General features: G+C 42.3%; 1 protein-coding gene across 1 annotated transcript in view; it reads left to right on the forward strand.

Annotated features, from left to right (window-relative positions):
- Positions 1–21,814, forward strand: part of TAOK2 (TAO kinase 2) — a 275,812-nt gene that overhangs the window by 211,066 nt on the left and 42,932 nt on the right. Inside the window, exon 18 of the mRNA XM_033944805.1 lies at positions 11,097–11,309. Coding sequence (XP_033800696.1) covers positions 11,097–11,309 — 213 coding nt within the window. The remainder of the gene's footprint in view (positions 1–11,096; positions 11,310–21,814) is intronic.

Below are 21,814 nucleotides of genomic sequence, written 5' to 3' on the forward strand. Positions count from 1 at the left end.
TGTGCTTCAGAAGGAAAACTTTTTGCTGCCATGGTGTCAAATCTCTGCCCCAACTAATTCAATTGGTAATGGGTTTGAACCACTGTTGTGGAGATTTATCACCAACCTAGAGATTGAAACGATTGACTTGCTTGGGATGTTGCACACTTTCATGCCCTGTGTTGGCTCTGATCAACCAGTTATCCGGAAAGGGGTGAACCCTTGCTCTCTCTCAACAGAGAAATGCATTATGACTGCCACCATTTTGGAAACTGTCCTAGGAGCCATGGCCAACCCAAAAGCATTGCTTGAAACTGGTAATGCTGGCTCAGAATTGCAGAACTCTAGAATTTCTGATGTGTAGTAAACTGGATTGTGAGGTCTAGTGGAGTAATTCTATAACTTGGTGCCAAGATGTAAGCAAGATACCACAACAGAGATTGCTAGAAATAAGAACAGAGGAAATATCCAGCCATTTATACAGAGAGGAATAAAGATCTCAGAAACCTGCACTGGTTGAAACCAATCAAGACAACTAGCATAAAGTAGGTAACAGATTTCTATCATCAATTTTTAAAAATCCTCTCTTTATTTTAATGTGAGCTGGAGCCAAAAACATAGACAAAATAGTGTCTCCTTATATTGACTTGGGTGCAATGTTTGTCTTGCTATCAGAATTTATCTCCATGCAGTGTTTACCTTGCATTAGCAAGCAAAATAACATTCAAACTGCCAGCACTTATCTTAATTTGCCCTACAACCCATTTCTCTGGCTTGTCAAGGGTTTTCTAAAGGCTATATCAAAATACTGCTTAGGTGAGAGCAGTATACAGCATTCTTTGCTTCACTCAAAATATGGCTCTAATTCCCTTAGTGCTAGTTCTATTATGGCTTCAGGGGATGCCTAAACCATTAAAGAGTGCTAGCACAAAGCCTTGTTGGTATGCCACAATATAGGCATGCTCACCTAGGACAGTGGCTAGTGGCTACAAGTGTTACTTGGTGCACTTAAGTGCACCAGTAATAATAATAACCAGAGTATAAATGTTCCAACCAATAACTTCCCTGTAATCTTCTGGATATGACCAAAATCTCATCCTTTTGTAATCCGCCTAGAACCGCAAGGTATTGGCGGAATAAAAGAAATTAATGTAATGCAATAACTTTTATTTGTATACCGCAATACCACAAGCAGTGGTATTCTGTAAGTTGCACACATCATTTGGTGACATACCCATGGCATGCCCATTCTTCTCCCCCACGTGTACATCTCCTTGCAGTTATGTGCTAAGTAACTTCGGCTTGTATCCTACCTAGAACTTTGAATGTACCTGCAAATTTTTGGCACCTCTGTTTTGCATAATTGCTGCTACTCTATAACATGTACACGCACTTGACTTTGAACATTAGGTACCAAGTTAGAGAATTGCCCTTTAGAGCTGCTGAAATCTCCCATTGTTTGACTGCAACAATCATTGACTGTAAGGTCTTCATTCTGAAATGAGAGACAAAGCATTTGATTGACCCCCTTTGAGGTTTAGGATTGGATTGAAAATTCCTTTGTTTATGGGGCAAAGATTTAAATGGCATATTTTATAATCCCCACTCTTTTGGATTTGGGAGCTGTAGTTCTACCCAAAGATTTTGAATGGTGACTTGCAAGCCTACTATCTTGGCTAGGACGTAGCAGGGGGAATAATAAAAGAATCCATGGGAGAATGGGAATACTCCTGTTTGTTGCAACTTCAACCATATCTGATAACTATTGGTCAAATATGATTTGAGTCCATTCCTCCAATAAAACCAGAAAGATGGCCACCTATCTAAAATGATGAGGAATTGACTTCAGCACATCATTGAGTAGCTGTTTGTAGCTTCCGGTGCATGAGTTCACTTGCCTCTTCCTTTCCTGTTACCCCAAAATGGCACTGTCTGTGATTGAAAATAGGATCACTGAAAAGACCCAGAGGGTCCTGACCAATACCTCCAGGTATCACTAAACCTTGCTAGAGACCAACCAAAAAGAGGGTCTAGGCTTATTCTCAGATAACTTCTGCGGCTTGGGCTCCCACTTCTTGAGATCCTCTTCAAAAGAACAACTTCCCCTAAAGGGGAGCCTGCTAAGATATGTCTTGGAAGCTGCAGCAGACCAATAATGGAGCCAAAGCAGGCACCTAGCTGAGACCATGATAGCCATATCCCTCAACGATGTGTGAATAAGGTCATACATGGCATCTGCCACATAAGCTAAACCTGCTTTCAGACATGCAGAGCCATCAGCCATCTCTTTATCATCTAGAGATATGACCTCTTATTCTTGTTGAAGACAGTGAAGACATGCTCTAGAATTGTAGGACTGCTGCCTGGAGACGTACAGCAGCAGAATCTTCAAATGCCTGCTCGAGTATTGATGCCAACTATCAGTCCTGAATATCCTTTAGCACAGATTCACCTTCCAAGGAATGGTGATCTTTTTGGTTATCATCATTTCCAGTGCATCCACCTTAGAATGTCTTATTTTTCCTTTCTCTTTCAGAGACAGGGGACATAGCTTCCTCATGGCTCTGCTAACTCTTAGCTTTGTTGAATAGCCTGATGAACTGGGAAACCTTAGAACATTTTCTAATCCCTTCCAAAATGAATCCTCTTCAAGGGAATCTCTTGGAGCAGAGCGTTAGGAATACTTAAGGCCTCCAATAATTGTAGAGTTCTTCTCTTTGAAACAGACATACTACAGAGGGGTCCTCGCCTTCTCCCATAGGGATTTCTCCAAGGGTTCAATAAGGCTGAACTTTGGGTTCCCACAGATTCCTCACATGTTAATTGTGACAGATTGGGAGTATCAGTTATCCAGAGCAGTGTTTTTCAACCTTTTTACACTTATGGACCGGCAGAAATAAAATAATTATTCTGTGGACTGGAGGTTGAAGAACACTGGGCTAAGTCATGGGCCAGACCCCACCCATCTCTATCCAATCTCCCCTCCAGACCCTGCCTCCATAATAGTACTAATTGTAACACTATTTTTTCCATTCATTTTTCACAGATACACAATATAATCTTATTTACAACACATAATGGTTAACCACAAAATTAAACTACACAAAGCACACTGACAGCAGATGTAAATTCTCAAAATTGACATAATTCAATCACTAAATTCAAAAATAAAATAATTCCCCCTACCTTTGTTGTCTCCCTCCCTCCATGCTATGCCTTATCTTCTGGCCTTCTCCCGCCTGGCCATTTTATGCCCCCCCTGGTATTATCATCAAGCTGGCTCCCTCTTCCTCACTGATGCAGTGCACAAAGCTGCGGGCAGCAGCTCCTTGTGCGTCCCGTGCCTCATCTGGAAGCCTTCCCTCTGACGTTGGACCGGCGGTTGAAGAACACTGTTTTGGCCCTGATGCACGGGCTGGCCCTGTGGACCGGCAGGAAATTTCTGTGGACCGGCACCGGTCCACGGACCGGTGGTTGAAGAACACTGATCTAGAGTTTTCAAAAGAGGATGTGAAAAGGGCAAACAGAATGCTAGGAATGATAAAGAAGGGGATCACGAACAGATCGGAGAAGGTTATCATGCCGCTGTACCGGGCCATAGTGCGCCCTCACCTGGAGTACTGCATCCAGCACTGGTCACCATACATGAAGAAGGACATGGTACTACTCGAAAGGGGCAAGAGAAGAGCGACTAAAATGGTTAAGGGGCTGGAGGAGTTGCCGTACAGTGAGAGATTGGAGAAACTGGGCTGCTTCTCCCTTGAAAAGATGAGACTGAGAAGGGGACATGATCGAAACATTCAAAATACTGAAGGGAATAGACTTAGTAGATAAAGACAGATTGTTCACCCTCTCCAAGGTAGGGAGAACGAGAGGGCACTCTCTAAAGTTGAAAGGGGATAGATTCCGTACAAATGTAAGGAAGTTCTTCTTCACCCAGAGAGTTGTAGAAATCTGGAATGCTCTTCTGGAGTCTATTATAGGGGAAAACACCCTCCAGGGATTCAAGACAAAGTTGGACAAGTTCCTGCTAAACTGGAACGTACACAGGTGAGGCTGGACTCATTTAGAGCACTGGTCTTTGACCTGGGGGCCGCCATGTGAGTGGACTGCTGGGCACGATGGACCACTGGTCTGATCCAGCAGTGGCGATTCTTATGTTCTTATGTTGGCTGAGGTTATGGGAGCTGAGGGTGTGGGAACCATATCCTGAGTCTTTTAAGCATGTTTCATCAAAAATGTTCTATGAAGTAAAAACTCAAAGTAGGGAGGTGTTGTCCTCAGGGTTTTTTCTATTGAGAAGCTCCAGATAATCCTCTTAGATTTCTTGCATCCTGAGGCTGCTGTCTGTCAGCACCATACCATACACAGCATACAGCCCTGCATAAGTTTAAGTTTATTAGGATTTTATATACCGCCTATCAAGGTTTTCTAAGCGGTTTTACAATCAGGTACTCAAGCATTTTCCCTATCTGTCCCAGTGGGCTCACAATCTATCTAACGTACCTGAGGCTATGGAGGATTAAGTTACTTGCCCAGGGTCACAAGGAGCAGCGCGGGGTTTGAACCCACAACCCCAGGGTGCTGAGGCTGTAGCTTCAACCACCGCGCCTGTTATACTGTACTTGGGCTCAGCTGAAAAATAATTTTCTGTTCTTTGCTGAACACCCGCCCCCCTCCCCCCGGAGATGAAGAAGGAGCAGCAGAGCAAGAGCCACACTGTGTTAATGTCGAAAACCAAAGTCCACAATGAAGACAGCATTTAATACAGAAACAAGGGAAGAGGAGGAGGACTAACCATCATTGTAAAAGACTCATTTGAATCCTTCATCCTAGCCTCGAAATCCTCAGCAGACATCGAAATCCTCTCTTGTAAACTCTGGTCAGACCAACTAGAAGAGAACCTAATCATCACACTATTCTACATTCCCCCCAAGAAATGGTCCATTGCCAAGGAAACCTTTTTTGAATTCCTCCTTACAAACTCTACCACTGGTCCCTACAACTGGTGATCTGAACATCCACCTAGAGCAGGTAGAGCAGGGCGAATTACTATCCTTTATCAATTTGCTAGACTTCCTTGTGCCTCTCCCAGAAAAAAACCCATCAAAAAGGACATCAACTAGATCTAGTCACCTTTTCATCCAAAAACCTTATCCACCCAAAAATATTCTGGTACCAAACCACCTGGACTGATACCCTAAGGTTGGATCACCGTCTATGCAATTTCCAACTCAACTGACAATCCAAACGCTCCTCATCCAAACTCAAGGTAGCTAAAAGGATTAGAAAAATGACAGCCACCAGAGGCTTAGTAAACCCAGTGGAATTCTGGACACACTACGACATCTCCTCAGACTCGGACTCCCTCTCCGTAGACTCCTGGACCGAAACGAGCACACAAATCCTAAACAAGATGGCCCCCATCAAACTAAAAAAAATGAGAAACAAAATCTGGACGGCTGGTTCGATGCCGAGTTAGGAACAGCAAAACGTGAACTAAGAAAACTGGAAAGACAATTGCTGAAATCAAGAGATAATACAAGTAGAACAAATTGGAGACTAAAGCTAAAAGAATATAAAAAACTCATAACTACAAAATGCACGAATTTTTACACGCAAAAAATAGGCTTCCCCCAACACCAACACCAAGACCCTATTCAAACTCGTCAACAATCTCTACGATATACAGGACTTTTTCCGCCCCACTACAGACCCCTCCACCATCAGCCGACGTGCTAGCTGAAATTTTTAACCACAAAATCAACAACCTAAGATCCAACCTACCGATCTCCACATCCAACCATCTGAACTACCCAGTCGCCCAACACATTGACGAATCCAGGGTAGATATATACTGGAACAATTTTTTTACCCCCACCTAGAATCAATTCTGCAAACTCTACTCGAAATATGCCGATTTGTTCTTCAGATTGGACAGTTGCCCACCAAACGTCATGAAAGCTGCTCCAGTCACCTTCAAAGCCAAGCTACACGACTGGCTTTTCTCTCTACTATCGTCTGGTACATTCCCCGAGGAGTTAGGTCAGATTCTAATCACACAGATTTTTAAAAACCCCAGGGAATCTATCCAATTGACATCGAATTATAGACCCATTGCAAACATCCCTTTTTTTTGTAAAGCTGATGGAAGGATTGGTAAACCAGGACTTAGTAACACACCTAGATAAATTCAGCATACTTCATGACAACCAATCGGGTTTTCGCTCCGGGTTCAGCACGGAAACAGATATTGCTTCTTTACTGGACTCCCTCCTGAATCTATTCAGCCAAGGTTCCAGTGCACTAATCCTCCAGCTGGACCTGAGTAGTGCTTTCGATTTAATCGATCATGCCATTCTACTAGATTGCTTAGAGACAATCGGACTCTCAGGCAATGTATTAAAATGGTTCCAAGGATTCTTGACTAAATGATCGTACCAAGTCTATAGCAATTATAATCAATCCTCCAACTGGGCAATCCTATGCGGAGTCCCACAGGGTTCCCCCCTATCTCCCACTCTATTCAACATTTACCTTTCCCCACTGATGAATCTACTACAAAAACTAAAAATCAAGTTTGACATCTATGCCGATGACATCACCATAATCCTTCCCCTAACAAGCCTGACTCCTGAGATGAAGAAACATCTAGAACTAACTTTAAAGCAAATCGAATCATGGATGACTGAATTCAAACTGAAACTCAACTCCGAAAAAAACAAATTCTTCCTAGCCAGCCCGAACAACAAAATCAAAGACACTTCAATTTCCCTGAACGGACAGAACTTCCCTTTCGTCGACACCATAAAAATCCTGGGAGTGACGCTGGACCGTCACCTCATTCTTGATTCTCACACAGAGCTACTGATCATAAAAGGCTTCTCAACACTATGGAAATTAAGAACCATCAGAAAGTTATTCGACACAGCTTCATTCCGACTACTGGTGCAAGCCTCAATCTTAAGCCTGCTCGACTATTGTAATATCATTTATCTGGGTTCTTTCAAGAAAACCATTCAAAGACTCCGAATCATACAAAATTCAGCAGTACGACTGATCTTCAGTATAAAAAAATGGGACCACATAACCCCTTACTACCAAAAACTCCACTGGCTATCCCTAGACGTAAGAGTGCTGTTCAAATTTGTCTGCCTTTGTTTTACATCCATTCTGGGTTTGGCCCCCTATACCTGATCACCCACTTTAAATTGGACTATTCCACTAGGCCAAAATGCAGAATACAAATATTCAGCCACCCAATAATAAAAAACTGCTGATACAAAAGATTCCTTGACAGAACTCTTGCGTTTCAAGCAAACCAACAGAACGGCTGGCTAAGTAATCTCATCACGCACTCTTCATCCTACCTTAACTTTAGAAAACTAGTCAAAACCAACCTGTTTAACCGATTTGTAACCAAGAACTCCTAAAGACTTTCCCCTGTATTCCACTTACTTGTACTTGACGTCCCTACAATCCAACTTTCACTCTGTTTCTCTTCCCCCCCACAAATATGCATCTATTCTAAGACATCATTGTTGTTCTAAAAATTCATTGTATTCAAGGACTTCATTGTTATATCTTCGCTGACTGCCCAGCTCTTCTTATTGTAAACCGCCTCGAACTACTTTGGCTTTAGCGGTATATAAAAATAAAATTATTATTATTATTAATACGCTCAAGTGGGGCTTCCAGCCTACTGCTACAAACAAGATACTGCTGCAGCTGTGAAAGTAATGCAACAGGCCACTCTCAGCATGAAGCACACCTCTGTTAGGATTCTAGCAACCTGAACGAGTGCTCTTGAATGTGAAGACTCTTCCATCTGCCTTTAGATGCCAGCTCTGCCTCACCTGAGTCCATTAGTCACTGCTGGTCTTGCTGCTCTCTTGTAAAGCAGAACTTCTGAGAAATGCAATCTGAAGATTAGCTGTCTAAGGAGTAACTTAATGGTTAGTGCAGTGGGCTGAGAACCTGAGGAACGGGGTTTGATTCCCTCTGAGGCTCCTTGTGAGTCTGGGCAAGTCACCTGACCATCCATTGCTCCAGCCCTTACATTGTGAGCCCACTAGGGATAGAGAAAGTACTTGCATATAATAATATAATATAAACAGTTTGGGTTGTACCACAGAACGGTGGTATATCAAATCCATTTGTCTTTTGACTCTTCACAGAAAGCAAAAGGGAAGGACAGGTAGAGTGGGGTGGGGTCGGGAGGGTTAACTCAGACTTTTCTGAGACCCCTAAAATGACAATGAAATTCAATCTTCAAGATACCCCTTGTTCAACTGGATGCCAGCTCTCCAACTTGCCCAGGAGCTCACATTGCCAGGCCACCCTTGAAACTGTACAGTTTGCCTATCTCTGTTGGAGACAGAGAAATACTAAATATCTAAGCCTGCAAGGTTTCCTTATAGGCCAGGACTTGCAGGACTTTGTTCTCTGTCTCCATCTACTTGTTGACAGGCATAATTCATAAGTTATGGATTGGTCTGGTGAACACACTAGGGAAAACAAATAAAATTTACAGAGCACCAGTTCTGGCAGTGGTTAGAATACTGGTATAATACGTAGTTATCAATTTTCTCCCAATTCTGCTCTTTTCTTAAGTATCCTTTTTCACAAGCTGACCTGCTTTAAATTTTCCATATTTCTGTTTGTATTGAAATATGTTGATGAAAAAGGTCATAATACTTTGTTATAATAGCTTTACTTTCCTTTGCACATAATTCTTATTGGTAGTTATTTCCCGTATTCCAATTAGTAACAGATCTGCAGAGAGGGCATTAATATGCCTTGTCTGAGTTTTTGTGGGGGGCCTTTGGTTCTTCCAGACAATGTAACAGAAACTTTCCCAATCATATGTGGATTATTAAAATAGTATGGATAAATCATTTCTGATGAAGACAGTAGTGAACCAGCTTTTTGCCCAGTGGTATTTGAATATTACTTAGCTTGGACAGATCAACTGAAGATGAAAAACACATACTGAGCTCTGTATTCGTTGATATGCACATAGAATACATACTATATGAAGATATATAAGCTGGGAGTGTTAGAACATCTTCCAGCAGAGACAACACCTGAAGTAGGATCATTTATACACCAGGGCTAATTTCCTGGCGGGTGGAAACAACATTGTTATATTCTTAATGGAAACAAGTTTGATTCAAAGTGGCTTATATCAGGTAATAAATGCAGTAATCAAGGTATATCTTAAAATAGCATGCTGGTAAAATGCATAATAATGGAACAGTAAAAATGAATACATTCCCTAAATTCAAAAAATTCCCACCTTCACTAGGAAGAAATAGATTAAATCATGCTTAACAATCTTTCTCAAGCTAAATCCACTCTATTTCCCAAATAGCTATTCAAGCCACAAAACTCTGTTTCTCTGGAAATATCATCTACCAAAGGGGCAGCCCTAATGGAGATCATCTAGAACAGTGGTCTTCATTAATTTTTAAGCTGGGGCCACTTTGGATTCTAATGAGCTGAAGGAGAGTTGCCAAATATCTTTCCATGCATGGCTATGACACTTGACCAGTGTGTGTCAAGGCTATCCATCCCAACCAGCCCATTTTCAAAGAAAGAGAGGGTATCCTCAAGGTTGTAAGCATACCCAAATACATTCTCTTTTGTTTACAGAGAAATGCCTTTTCCTTCAAGCATATCACTCTTCATCCACTTTCTCCTTTCTGACCTGAGCCTGTGTAGAGAAGCAGAATAGCAGCAGGAAAACAAAACAGCTCTGAGTTCTCCAGGGGCAACTCAGTTGAAGAACACTGATCTAAAATAATTCCTCTGGATAGCATGAGTAAGGGAGAGGGTGTGGGCCTAGTCTGCACTTTCAGGCTTTTTCTTAGCAACCTTAATGAGATACCCAACTGTCTTGAAAACTTTCACTGACAGCAAATATGAAGATTACAGTTTGGTGCTGATTTTTGATTACCTCTGCATTTCTACAAGCTAGTATAAATATTGGGAACTTGTCCTTTGTCCAGTGAACAGCATTCATAGGGCTCCCATCCTCCACTAAAACTGGAGAGCATCTAATCCTTTTCACTTTTATTTATTTCTTTAATTGAGAAAGAAATTGGAGAACAGCTCATCCACCTTAAATATATTAATAGTTGCATTTCCTAACTATCACTCTCTTGAAAAACAAAATGGTGTTTCATTTCTTCCTGTGCATTACTGTTTGAGTTTTTGTGCTGTAATATGTAGCTGGAAATAGTTTCACAGAAAGTGTAGTTGATGGGTACATGGAACAGCTTCACTGAGTGGAGGTGAAAGTATACAGAGCAATAAAACAGAGATGGAGAAAGGTATGCAATAGGTACTGACTGACGATCTTCAGAGATGGGAATGCAATGCGGTAAAGCCAAAAGACTGAGCAATGTCTGCTGCATCTCAGTAGGTAGGGAGAATGGGACACACAGTAGTTGAACTTTTGAAGTTATTTAAATGATCTAAAGGATTTTATTATTTGTTTTGGGAATCTCCTTGCTCACATTCCTGTTTTTTTTCTCTTGTGTTTTTCCAATCTTTCCCCCTGTTTACTTGCAATCTGCTTCTTTCTATTTCATATTTGATTTTTTATTTTTAAATTTCACACTTTCTCATCTGTTTCATTTTGTGTACCACAATCCTGCTTTCTGTTTGATATTTGATTTCATATGTTCCTCAATGTCTTTTGCCTCTATGCTTTCCCTTGGCTTGATTTTCTTATGCCTGTCCTCTTCCATCCCATATCTTTAAAATGTATTTCTCTTATCTGATTCTATGATGTTCATCTTCCTCTCAATTTCTCATTCTCTCTTTCCTTCATAATTTTTTTTTTTAACTTTCTATATCTCTGCATTCATTTCATTTCTTTCCTACATGCTTTCCATTTTTTTGCTTCCCCATCTTATCATTAACCCTCTCATCCTGCTCCACCTTAACTTTTTTGCTCTCTTTCTTCTGTCCTTACGTTTTTGCCATGTCCTTCCTTACATCCTCACAATCTGTTTGTTTTTCTGTTTTCTTACTCCCTAATTTTCTGCCCTCCACCCTTTTGTCCTTTCACTTATGGATCTCTGCTCCTGCCTACCATCCCCCTCACACAGTCCAAGGAGCTCCAAATCAAGAAGCAGTTCCAGGACACATGCAAGATACAGACACGGCAGTACAAAGCACTGAGGAATCACCTGTTGGAGACCACGCCCAAGAGTGAGCACAAGGCTATCCTGAAGCGACTCAAGGACGAGCAGACAAGGAAGCTGGCCATTCTAGCTGAGCAGTATGACCACAGCATCAATGAGATGCTCTCCACGCAGGCGGTACATCCCCCTCTCCTGCCTAGCTCTGTGCGCGCGATTCTGTTTGTGTCTATCTGTGTGCCTCTGTGTATGTCTGTCCATTCTGGCCGAGCAGTAGGGCAACAGCATCAACAAGAAACCGTGCACACAAGTGGTAAGTCCCCTTTCTGTATTTCTGTGTGTATGTCTCTTTTGACTTTCAGATCCTCTTTTCTATGCCTTTTTGTACCCTTTCCATTTTGCTGTGTTACTTTCTTACTATTTATTTCAGTCTTTTGATCCCTCTCTGTGTCTATGTATCTTTTGTGTTTTAATGATAGGCAGGATATGCAGTCGTCATACATGGGTCATGTTATATGTCAGCCTATACTGGAGAAAAGTAAACTGAGCTTCCTAAAATAGTGCATGTGTAGGACTTCTGTGCTAGTGTTGTCACAAAGTGTTACCTGGGGTCTCCTTGAGGCCCAACAGTGGGCATATTCCCCCACAGATTTCACGTGTAACTTTTTAGCCTAAAAGATGCCTTTTCATGTTACAGCCACCTTTGTTTCACACTTGTCCTCCCTAGATTTTTCTCCTTTTTTCTTTTACAGTTTGCTTATTTTTGGTTGCAACAGTCTGCATTGGTCAAAGCATGGAGCTGTTTCATTTTGCCTTTTTTGTTTGTTTGTTTTTTTTACTGATGTCTCAGAAACAGGCTTCCAACAGCTTCAAAAAGTGCAGGTAATATGACACGGCAATGCCACAGACATCCACAAATTGCCTGTCATGCTTAGGATTTGAATACAGTATCCCTCAATGTTCCACTTTTTAAAAGCTGATGCTTTTGGGTCTTGTGGTTGTGGAGAGCAGAAGGAAAGCACTTTGGTTTAGAGAAGGACACGGTGAGCGAACCCCGTGGGAAGTCATGGTTTGCACGCAGGCCACGGAAACGCTATAGGCCAAATCGCAGCAGACACGGGAACAAAACTTCACCGCCCGCAAGAACGGTAAAAAGATTTGTCCCCGCAGATAAACACACCCCCTTCTTCGTGACCGTAATTTACCGTGCCTGGTGACTGGTCTTCAAGTTCCTCCGGCGGCCATGCTGTCCTCATTGCCAACTTGTGCCGTTGCCACATTGACTCCGCCTCCTTTATTGCACTGGCTCTTGATTGGGTCACTTCTTCCTGCTCATGCAGTGAGGGGACCAAATCTACTGCCACACATGATTTTGAAAACCCCATTTAATGGATTGTAGTAGTACAGCAGTAGCGATTGGGAAGGATTTTGGAGCTGTGAACAGGACAGGTCACTGGACTGGAGTCATCGACACAAAAACTGCGGACTTGGAGCTGGAAACTTCGGAGCTAGAACTTGGACGAAAGTTCTAAGAGGTAAGGTGGGCCATGTCCCCACACTTTCCTTCTGCTTGCCTGCCCAGGGTTCCCGGGGGGGGGGGGTTTCTTTCTTTGCTCCGGAGTCTGGTTGAGCTGATCGTGAGGGAATCCAAGATCAGCTAATCTTGGATTCCATTGCGATCAGCTCAACCAGATTCAGGAGCAAAGAAAGAACACCCCCTCAACTCCAACTCCCCTTCTTGATCGCGTGGTGTTTTTTTTTTTCTTCTTCCTCTCCTTCCCTGCTCCCTGGAAACCGGTAAGGTGGGCCACGTCCCCACACTTTCCTTCTGCTTGTATGGATGCTGTGGGGATGGTGACAGGGTGGTGAAGGGGATGGTGGGACGGGGACGGGGAAGTGATGGGGACAGATTTTTTCCCCGTGTCATTCTCTACTTTGGTTAATCTATTTATGGCTTGTGCATTGAAGACAACAACTCCCAAGATCTGTAGAGGTGTACTGGGTGCTGTGGATTATTGACATTACCCTCCTCGATGCTGAGCATCAGTAAAGGCCATCGAGATAGACTGTTGTCAAAGCTTCACCAATTTATGTGATGAATGATTACATTGGCATTGAGGGAACCAATGTCAGGAAGTATCTGTATTGATGCGTAACACCAGGAACAAGATCAAAACAGAGAACCATTCATTATCATCTACATCTGATATTGTTTCCCACTGTCCATTCAACACCTACTGGCTTACTGTCACATACTGTGTACAGTTTAAACTGCTCACTCTGATTCATATGTCACTATATACTAGTCTTTCTTCATATTTAGCCTCATCTTACCTCCTAACATTTTCTGTATTCTTTTTATGGCTTCCATTTCCTCTATTCCTCCCAGTTCAACATGGCTTGAATCAGCATGAGGTGGTGCATTTTTTTTTCATGGACCAGTATTATGGAATGTATTTGCCTGACCCATTACAGGTAGAGAACCATTGTATACTAAATTTAAAGCTGCTCTCAAGACTCATTCATTTAATAAAACATATGGAGTTTCCATTTAAGATAGGACTGTCATAGATGGCACCTCTCTACTATCTTTTTCACTCCTTAATTTCTGCTTTCAACTGTAAATATGATTTTTCAGCTTTTCTACTTTTGATTGTATACTGCCTTGTTACGTAAAATGAAGGGTAGTATATTAAATGCAAATAAACATCTGGAGCATACAGTGCTCTGGCCAGGGGTCCAGCCAACAATGCACCTCAAATGTTTAGGAAAATATCATCTTGCTTCCTGAATCCTAAGCATCATTAGCATCTGAAGTCTTCAATGAAGAACTAGACAGGAAGGTTCAGCTGCTGAATTGCCACCTAGAAATGAATCTGTATCAGCTGGATTGACATTGAAGCTGAAGGAGATTCAGTTGATCACAGAAGCATGTATTAAAGTAGAATAAGGGCATCAGTACCAGATGCTCCAATATCTATTCAGAGTGCATTCACTGAGGCACTGTCTGAATCAGAGTATGCCCCAACAGGCAAAGGAAAAACCATCATAGAAGCTGATCTGCTAGCCAAGAATCGTGACTGATGCATCAGTCTGCATCGTTTCATTTATTATAATTTATATGCCATACTATTCATTGCTGTCCTAGATAAATTACAGTAAAAACATAAAACAGGGGGGGGGGAGGGCGGTTCAAGATGGTGGCATGACTAGTGTGTTGCTGGCGAGTCTCTGACCTTTTTTCCTCAACGAAATGCCACATACCAAAAGGAAGGGCTTAGTTATGTCTGTTCCCTCACCGGCTGGAACTTCTATGCCCCTGCGACAGACTCTGCTGGATTTTACCGCTAGAACTCCTCTCCAGAGTAGATCGCGAGGCTAGCTTGAGTTGGCGTCCCGGGACTTGGGCGCCTCTCCAGAGCTGGAAGTCTCTCTCTCGCCTCCTGACCCGATAGTACCTCCGTGTCCCGCAACCGACCCGTCTGTGCAGGAGAGAAGTCCCGATGCCAAAGTGGCTGCGGGAGTTATTTCCAGTGAGGGAAGCAAGACGGAGGAAGGAGTCTCAGTGAATAAAATGCAACCTTTGGTGGAAGACAGTCATTTGACTCTCTCGACCCCCTCGGAGGTGACCCTGCTAGATGTTTGGAAAGCGATCCAGAGGATGGACGGAACGCTACAAAAAACAGTGAAGGAAACATCTTCCTTAGTGAAAAAGGTAGATTCTTTTGCAAAAACAATTGAGGAAATAAAAAATGAAAATGAATTTAAGTTTCAAGCTGCTAATGAAGAAATAAATGCTCTTAAAGAAGTTAATGCTCAATTGATTAAGGACAAACTTTTAGTACATAAGAAAATAGAACAACCAGAGAACTATAATAAACGATTGAACTTGAGACTATTAAATTTCCCAAGGATGGTAGAAATTTCTTCTATTGAATTATTCAAGAACTATTTGGTTCAAATTCTGAGTTTTGCTCCTGAACTTATTCCTCCCTTGAATAAGATTTATTATTTACCTTGTCCTATAAAGAAATTAGGGAGCGAAACACCAGCAGTAAATCAAGGACCTATACCTCAACCACTTGAATTGGGAAATATCTCAGAAATCCTGGAAACATCTACTACAAAAATTGAGGAAAGAACTACCTTGCTCATTTCATTTGTGTTTCAGCAAGATCTTAATGCTGTATTGAAGCTTTATTTTCGTAAAGCTCAAGCTCCTTTTATGGGATAGCGTATTTGGATTTATCCTGATATTAATAAAGAGACAACAAGAAAGGAGAAAATTGTTTTTAGTAATGAGGCAAGAAGTGAAAGATCTTGGAGCCACTTTCCAATTGGTTTACCCTTGTAAATGCCTCATTAAATACTTGGGGATGAAATGTACTTTTTTTGTTCCAGAACATCTTAGGAGCTTTCTAGACATGAAAAAGATCATCAGGGACTAATGGGTGTTATAAAATGAGAGGAATATATCCATTAAAGCCTTTTTTTTTTGTTATTGTTTCTTGTTCTTTAAATTTAAAGTCCCTTTAGGAGGACGTTCCCCCCATGGTTTTATTTGGGGTCTAAGAAGAAGTTGTATTGTTACTTGTTATTATTTCTCTTTGTTAAAAAAAATCTTTTCTTCGTATTTCCTTAACAAGTGTAATGCTTGATATTATTTTCAAATGAATAAACAGAGAAATTAAAAAACAAAACCATAAAACAGCAATACTGAAATAAAGTCAGTATTCCTGATATCTACCTCCCAAATGCTATGTAACTGTACATTGCCGTTGTCTCCCTCTTCCCCAATCCTAGCCACCAAATCTTCAACCAGATAAAGAGGACTTATCCTGCTTCCTGAAAATGTTTGTTTGTTTGTTTAATAGCCATGGTGATTTACAACTCAAAACCCCAAAAATGGAGAACTACAATCTGAATGGAAAAGAACAAGAGTCTGGACAAGCAACATAAAACAAAGGAAGGGAGAAAACTAGATCATTTGCCTGAAAGTGGATTACAGTCAGCAACAGTTTGTATATCCTCAACTCAATGATTGAAATCATAATCTAACAGAAAAAGGAATAGACGGCACATCTAATTTCTTAGTCCCAGAATGTTATGAAAAATGTCAACTAAATGTACAGGAATCTTGCATAAATGGCAAGATAAATTAATATTTAAAATCAAATGTGCTGCTTTACTGGGAGCTAGTGCAATCCTTTGAAAACAGTGTAACATGATCTAGATAAGCAACTAGTCACTTACTGAATGGCAGCATACTTTGGGTAACACAACAAAAAGAAAAAAGAAGACCCAATAATCCACAGTAAAGTGAATCCAATGAAAAAAAAAAAAAGACTGTGGATATAGATGTTCTGAAAATGATTTATTAAACACTTTTCATAATAAAACCATAAAAATTCAACTGTAATAGTCCAACCGGACTCCACACGGTCCGTGTTTCAGCGAACACACCTTCCTCAGGGGTCCAGTTAATGTAAAATACACAGAAAAAATATATAAGAAATGGACAATGTGCTTGTCTTTGAGCAGATAGCTAGGAATGACTGGAGGACCTACTCTTACTGGAACATTGGTCCACGACTTGGCAACTAAGTTTCAATGCCAAAAAGTGTAAGGTCATGCACCTTGGCAGCAGAAATCCATGCAGATCTTTCACCCTAAATGGTGAGACCTTAGCAAGAACTACAGCAGAATGAGACTTGGGGGTAATCATTAGTGATGACATGAAGACTGCCAATCAAGTGGAGAAATCTTCATCAAAGGCTAGACAAATGATGGGTTGTATCCGTAGAAGTTTCGTCAGCCGAAAGCCCGAAGTCATAATGCCGTTGTACAGATCCATGGTGAGACCTCATCTGGAATATTGTGTACAATACTGGAGGCCACATTACCAAAAAGATGTGCTGAGAGTTGAGTTGGTTCAGCGAATGGCCTGCAGGATGGTCTCGGGACTCAAGGATCTCCCGTATGAGTAACGGCTGGGTAAGTTGCAGCTATACTCACTCGAGGAGCGCAGAGAGAGGGGAGACATGATTGAGACATTCAAATATGTCACGGGCCGTATCGAGGTGGAAGAAGATATCTTTTTTCTTACAGGACCCACGGTAACAAAAGAGTATCCGTTGAAAATCAGGGGTGGGAAACTTCATGGCGATACCAGGAAGTATTTTTTCACCGAAAGGGTGGTTGATCATTGGACTGATCTTCCACTGCAGGTAATCAAGGCCAGCAGCGTGCCAGATTTTAAGAAAAAATGGGATAAGCATGTGGTATCTCTTCATGGAAGAAATTAGGGGGGTGGGTCATTAGAGTGGGCAGACTTGATGGACCGTGGCCCTTTTCTGCCGTCATTTTCTATGTTTCTATGAGACAAGCAGAGTGGCACCAGTATATAATGCATTACAGCAAAGTAACATAGAAAGCACTAAAGACTGTACTACCACACAAAACTAGTGTAGATAAGAGAAAATGCAGATTACGCAGTAAAACATATTTCTAGTGCAATGTGTCTAGTGGTCCTGAATGTTAGGGTCTTGTCTCTAAAAGTTAATTTTGAGGATTTCTGACCCCAAAGCCCATATCCCCTTTCTCCAAAACCTGTGATTTTGTTTCCTTCAGGGAGGTCGCATGGGCCATTTTTTGCATGATCTGTCTGATGGCGGCCATCTTGTATTTTAAACAATCTCATTTTCTTTTGCCTCCATCTGCCTCAAAACCCCTCGATTTTTTTGCTCAAAATCAACTTGGATGGACTTCTCAGGTCTTTGTACTCCTATATCATGCCAAGTTTGTGCTGGATGGCATACCGAGGAGTATCCATATCCCATTTGCAACAGAGCACATGGGGGAGGGGTGGAAGCCTCAGGCTTAGCCTCCTCAGGGCTGGGGATCCACAGGAGGCACATTCCAAGGGAAGAGACATCTTCCAGGACTCTCTGAATCTGTATTGGCCAAGTACAGACTTGTGAGGGTCACAGAGCTCAGGAGGACTGCCAGTACAGATTTTGTGATCCTTATGTAGAATGCTTATTTGAACTGCCGAAGGTCCTCGGTGGCTTTTAGTAGTGCACCAGAGGCGACAGCGCGAGGGTTATCCTCTTGACAGATGCTCTGACCAGACGAGGACTCAGACTTGGCCCAAGAGGGTCAGTCTGTCATGGACTGGGAAGATAGCAGAACCGATTTCATTCCACTTTTATCCCAGTATGAAATCAGTTAATGTGGCTCTGAAGATACTGCACTTCTGCATGGAGACCATTTGGTCAGTCATAGCAGCAGTGGCGCCAGGGGAATTTCTCGCCTCCCTCAGTCTGACAAAGCCCTAACTTCTTCACATTCCCATTTTCTCTGCCCAGAAGAGGTACTTGTGATTGTTTTTACAGCTGAAGAGCCAAGCTTGGAAGTGAAAGATTGGAAGCGTCCAACCGTGGCTGGAGGAAAGAGCTCTTGTATGTGTTTTCCCATAACCCATGCTCACTTGAGTCATTTGTAGGATTGCGACACATCCTGACATTGTAGACCTAGGTGCATTCGATTTGCATCATAGACCATAGTATGCAGACCTAGCTCATCTCCAGAGAGATGAAAGCCTCAGACTTCTGGTCCAAGTGGATCTTCTCACTCAGGGACCAGTTCCTATCAAGAATTCAGAACACTTTATGCTTAAAGCTTTGCTCTTGAGCAAGCGGCCCTGACACACAAGTGTTATTCAGATGTGGTTGTTACCACATTGTTGAGCAAAGAAAGCCATTCATGGTGGCAGCCTGTGCTAAGGCCTGGAAGTCCTTTCAGCGCTGGTGTGCGGTGAAGGATGTAGAGCTTTGGCAAGCTCCAATTTTGGTTGTTCTAGATTTTTTGCAGGAGGGACTTCAGAAAGGGCTTTCAATAGGTTCTCTCAAAGTGCAAGTAGCAGGGCTTTCCTGTTTCTTATCTCAGGGGAAACAAGGCTCCTTGGCCTCTCATCCAGATGTCGCCCAACTCATTAAAGGGGCTTTGCAGTTGTGCTATCTGGTGCGTTCCCCCTTCCCTTCCTGGAATCTTAACATCGTGTTGCAAGGTCTTAGTACTTCTCCATATGAGCTCTTAAAGGAGGTTTCCCTCTTGGATCTTAGCCAAGACAGTGTTCCTGGTGGCAGCCAGTGAGACAGATTTCCGAGTTACAAGCTCTTTCCTACAGGGAGCCATTCCTTAGCTTCAGGGAAACAGGGCTGTCCTTACACACGGTTTTGTCTTTCTTACCAAAGGTAGTCTTGGCCTTCCACGTCAATCAAGAAGTCTGCTTGCTCACTTTTTACTCTACGGGGTCTTAGAAAAAGGGATAAAGTGTTGCGTTTGCTGGATGTCAAGCGAGTGCTTCTTCAATACGCGAAGTTACCAACAAGTTTCACCTTTCAGATCACCTTTTGTTCTCACCAGTTATGCCAAGAAAGGGAGGTCAGTGTCTAAAGCCTTGATGTCCAGATGGATTAAAATGGCCATTTCCTCTACTTATGTGGGCTGTGGTAAACAACTACTGATAGCATTGAAAGCACACTCCACTAGAGAAGTTGCTGCCTCGTGGATAGAGAATAGGGCTGTCTTGCCCAAGTAGATTTGTAGTCACTACATGGGCTACCCTTCATACCTTTACCAGGTTCTATAGGGTGGACGTAGCAGACAGGAAGGACGCCACTTTCAGGGCCTCCATCTTAAAGACAGTCACAGCGGGCCAAGGGCCGTATTAAAGGGTAGGCCCAGTAGGCATGAGTCTCGGGCCCGAAAACGTCAGGGGGGCTGCCGGTGTGGTGCTTTAGGGCTATTTTTAGAGGGCAAACAGCAGCTGCTCTTGGCCCAGGGCCGGCGTTTGGGGGTTCAAACAGGGCAGTTGCCCTAGGCCCCAAGGTTCTGGGGGACCCTTGTGGAGCTGGCATATCCTCCCCCTTTTAAGTGCGCGGGTCCGATGTCTCCTTCATCTTCGCTCGTATCCATTTTTGTCACAGGGGAATGCCAGATGCAGCAGCCTATGGCCTCCCTCCACGCTTTCCTTGTGCCACAGTCCACCCAAGCTGAAAAAGGAAGTTGCACAAGTGCACAGAGGCACAAGGAAAGTGCGGAGGGAGGCCACAGGCTGCGTTTCAGAGTCGCTGCCGCAGCTGACATTTCTCTGCAACAAAAATGGATTTGAGCAGAGGTGAAGGGGAGGATGTGCTGGGCCAGGAAGCCCTCTGGAGTGGTTTTATAAAAAAGTAGAATGGGAGATGGGTTTCAAAGACGTGCTAGACTGGGGGTGGGGAGTGAAGAGAAAGAACTTATAGGGCCAGAGACAGGGTACTAGAGAGAGGGATGGTGGGCAATGTTCCAGAGGGAGAGAAAAGGAGAGTAGTTGGACGTGGGGTGCTGTGAAGGGGTAATAATAATAATAATAACTTTATTCTTGTATACTGAGATACTTGAAGGGAAGACAGTTGGAAAGAGAAAGGCAGAGATGGTGGATCTAGGGGTGGTATAGAGGGAGGAAGATATATAGAATAGGAGGATAGGATAGTTGGAAAAGGAGAGATATGGCATGGGAGGGCAGTTGGGAAAAGAAAGGGAGAGAATTGGACTTGGGAATGGAAGGAGAGGGAGAAATGTTAGATCGGAGGGTGGAAGGGAAAGAGATGCAGCATATTTTTTCCCTCTCTCCCACCCACCTATTGTTCAGCATCAAGGAGGGAGAGAAGAACTGAAAAGAGAGGGAGAGATGTTGAACCATGGGTAGAGAGGATGAAAGATCAAGTTCAAGTTTCAAGTTCAAGTTTCAAGTTTATTAAAAATTTGTTTGACCGCTTAATCCAACTTCTAAGCGGTTAACATAATAAAATTACACAAAAACAAATTAAACATATTAAAACAGGGAAGACAAACGACTTACTCAAACATACTGCAACAATAGGGCAGATGGGGAGGAACTACAATAAGTATAGGATAGATAAATCATAAAGGCTAAAACAGTAGGTTAGGTAAAAAAATTGTCAAAAAAGGAAAAGAAAGAAAAGTGGCAATTTAACAAAAGGCGTCTCGGAATAGAAATGTTTTTAATGCTATTTTAAATTGTTTTATATCTAATTCGTTGCGGAGATTTATAGGCAGTAGATTCCAAAGTGAAGGGGCAGTGACAGCAAAGTTGTTGGTACGTAAAGTATTTATTGATTTTAATGATGGTATAACTAAAAGATTTTGAGAAGTGGAACGAAGGGATTTAGTTGTTACATACGGGATTAAAAGACTGTTAATGAAATCAGGTTGGTTATTCATTTTAGTGGTAAATGTTAAAAGTATAATTTTATAATTGATTCTGTATTCGATTGGCAGCCAATGAGCATCGACTAAAAGAGGGGTGACATGATCATATTTCTTTGCCCCGCTAATGATTTTAATAGCGGTATTTTGAATGATCTGTAATTGCCTGATCTCCTTTTTTGTGATTCCCTTATAGAGGGCATTACAGTAATCTAAACACGAAATAACCAATGAATGAATTAAAGTTTTCAATGCGGCAGCTTCCAGTAAATTAGAAAGGGAACGAATCATTCTTAATCTATAGAAACATTTCTGGACAACCCATAGGAGGGAATAGAGGTGGGATAAGAAGATGCTAGAGGAAAGAGAGAAAGGGACAGAGAGACATAGCCTGATGAGAGAGGAAGGGCGAT

The sequence above is a fragment of the Geotrypetes seraphini genome, chromosome 5 (assembly GCF_902459505.1).
Source record: "Geotrypetes seraphini chromosome 5, aGeoSer1.1, whole genome shotgun sequence".
Classification (NCBI taxonomy): domain Eukaryota; kingdom Metazoa; phylum Chordata; class Amphibia; order Gymnophiona; family Dermophiidae; genus Geotrypetes; species Geotrypetes seraphini.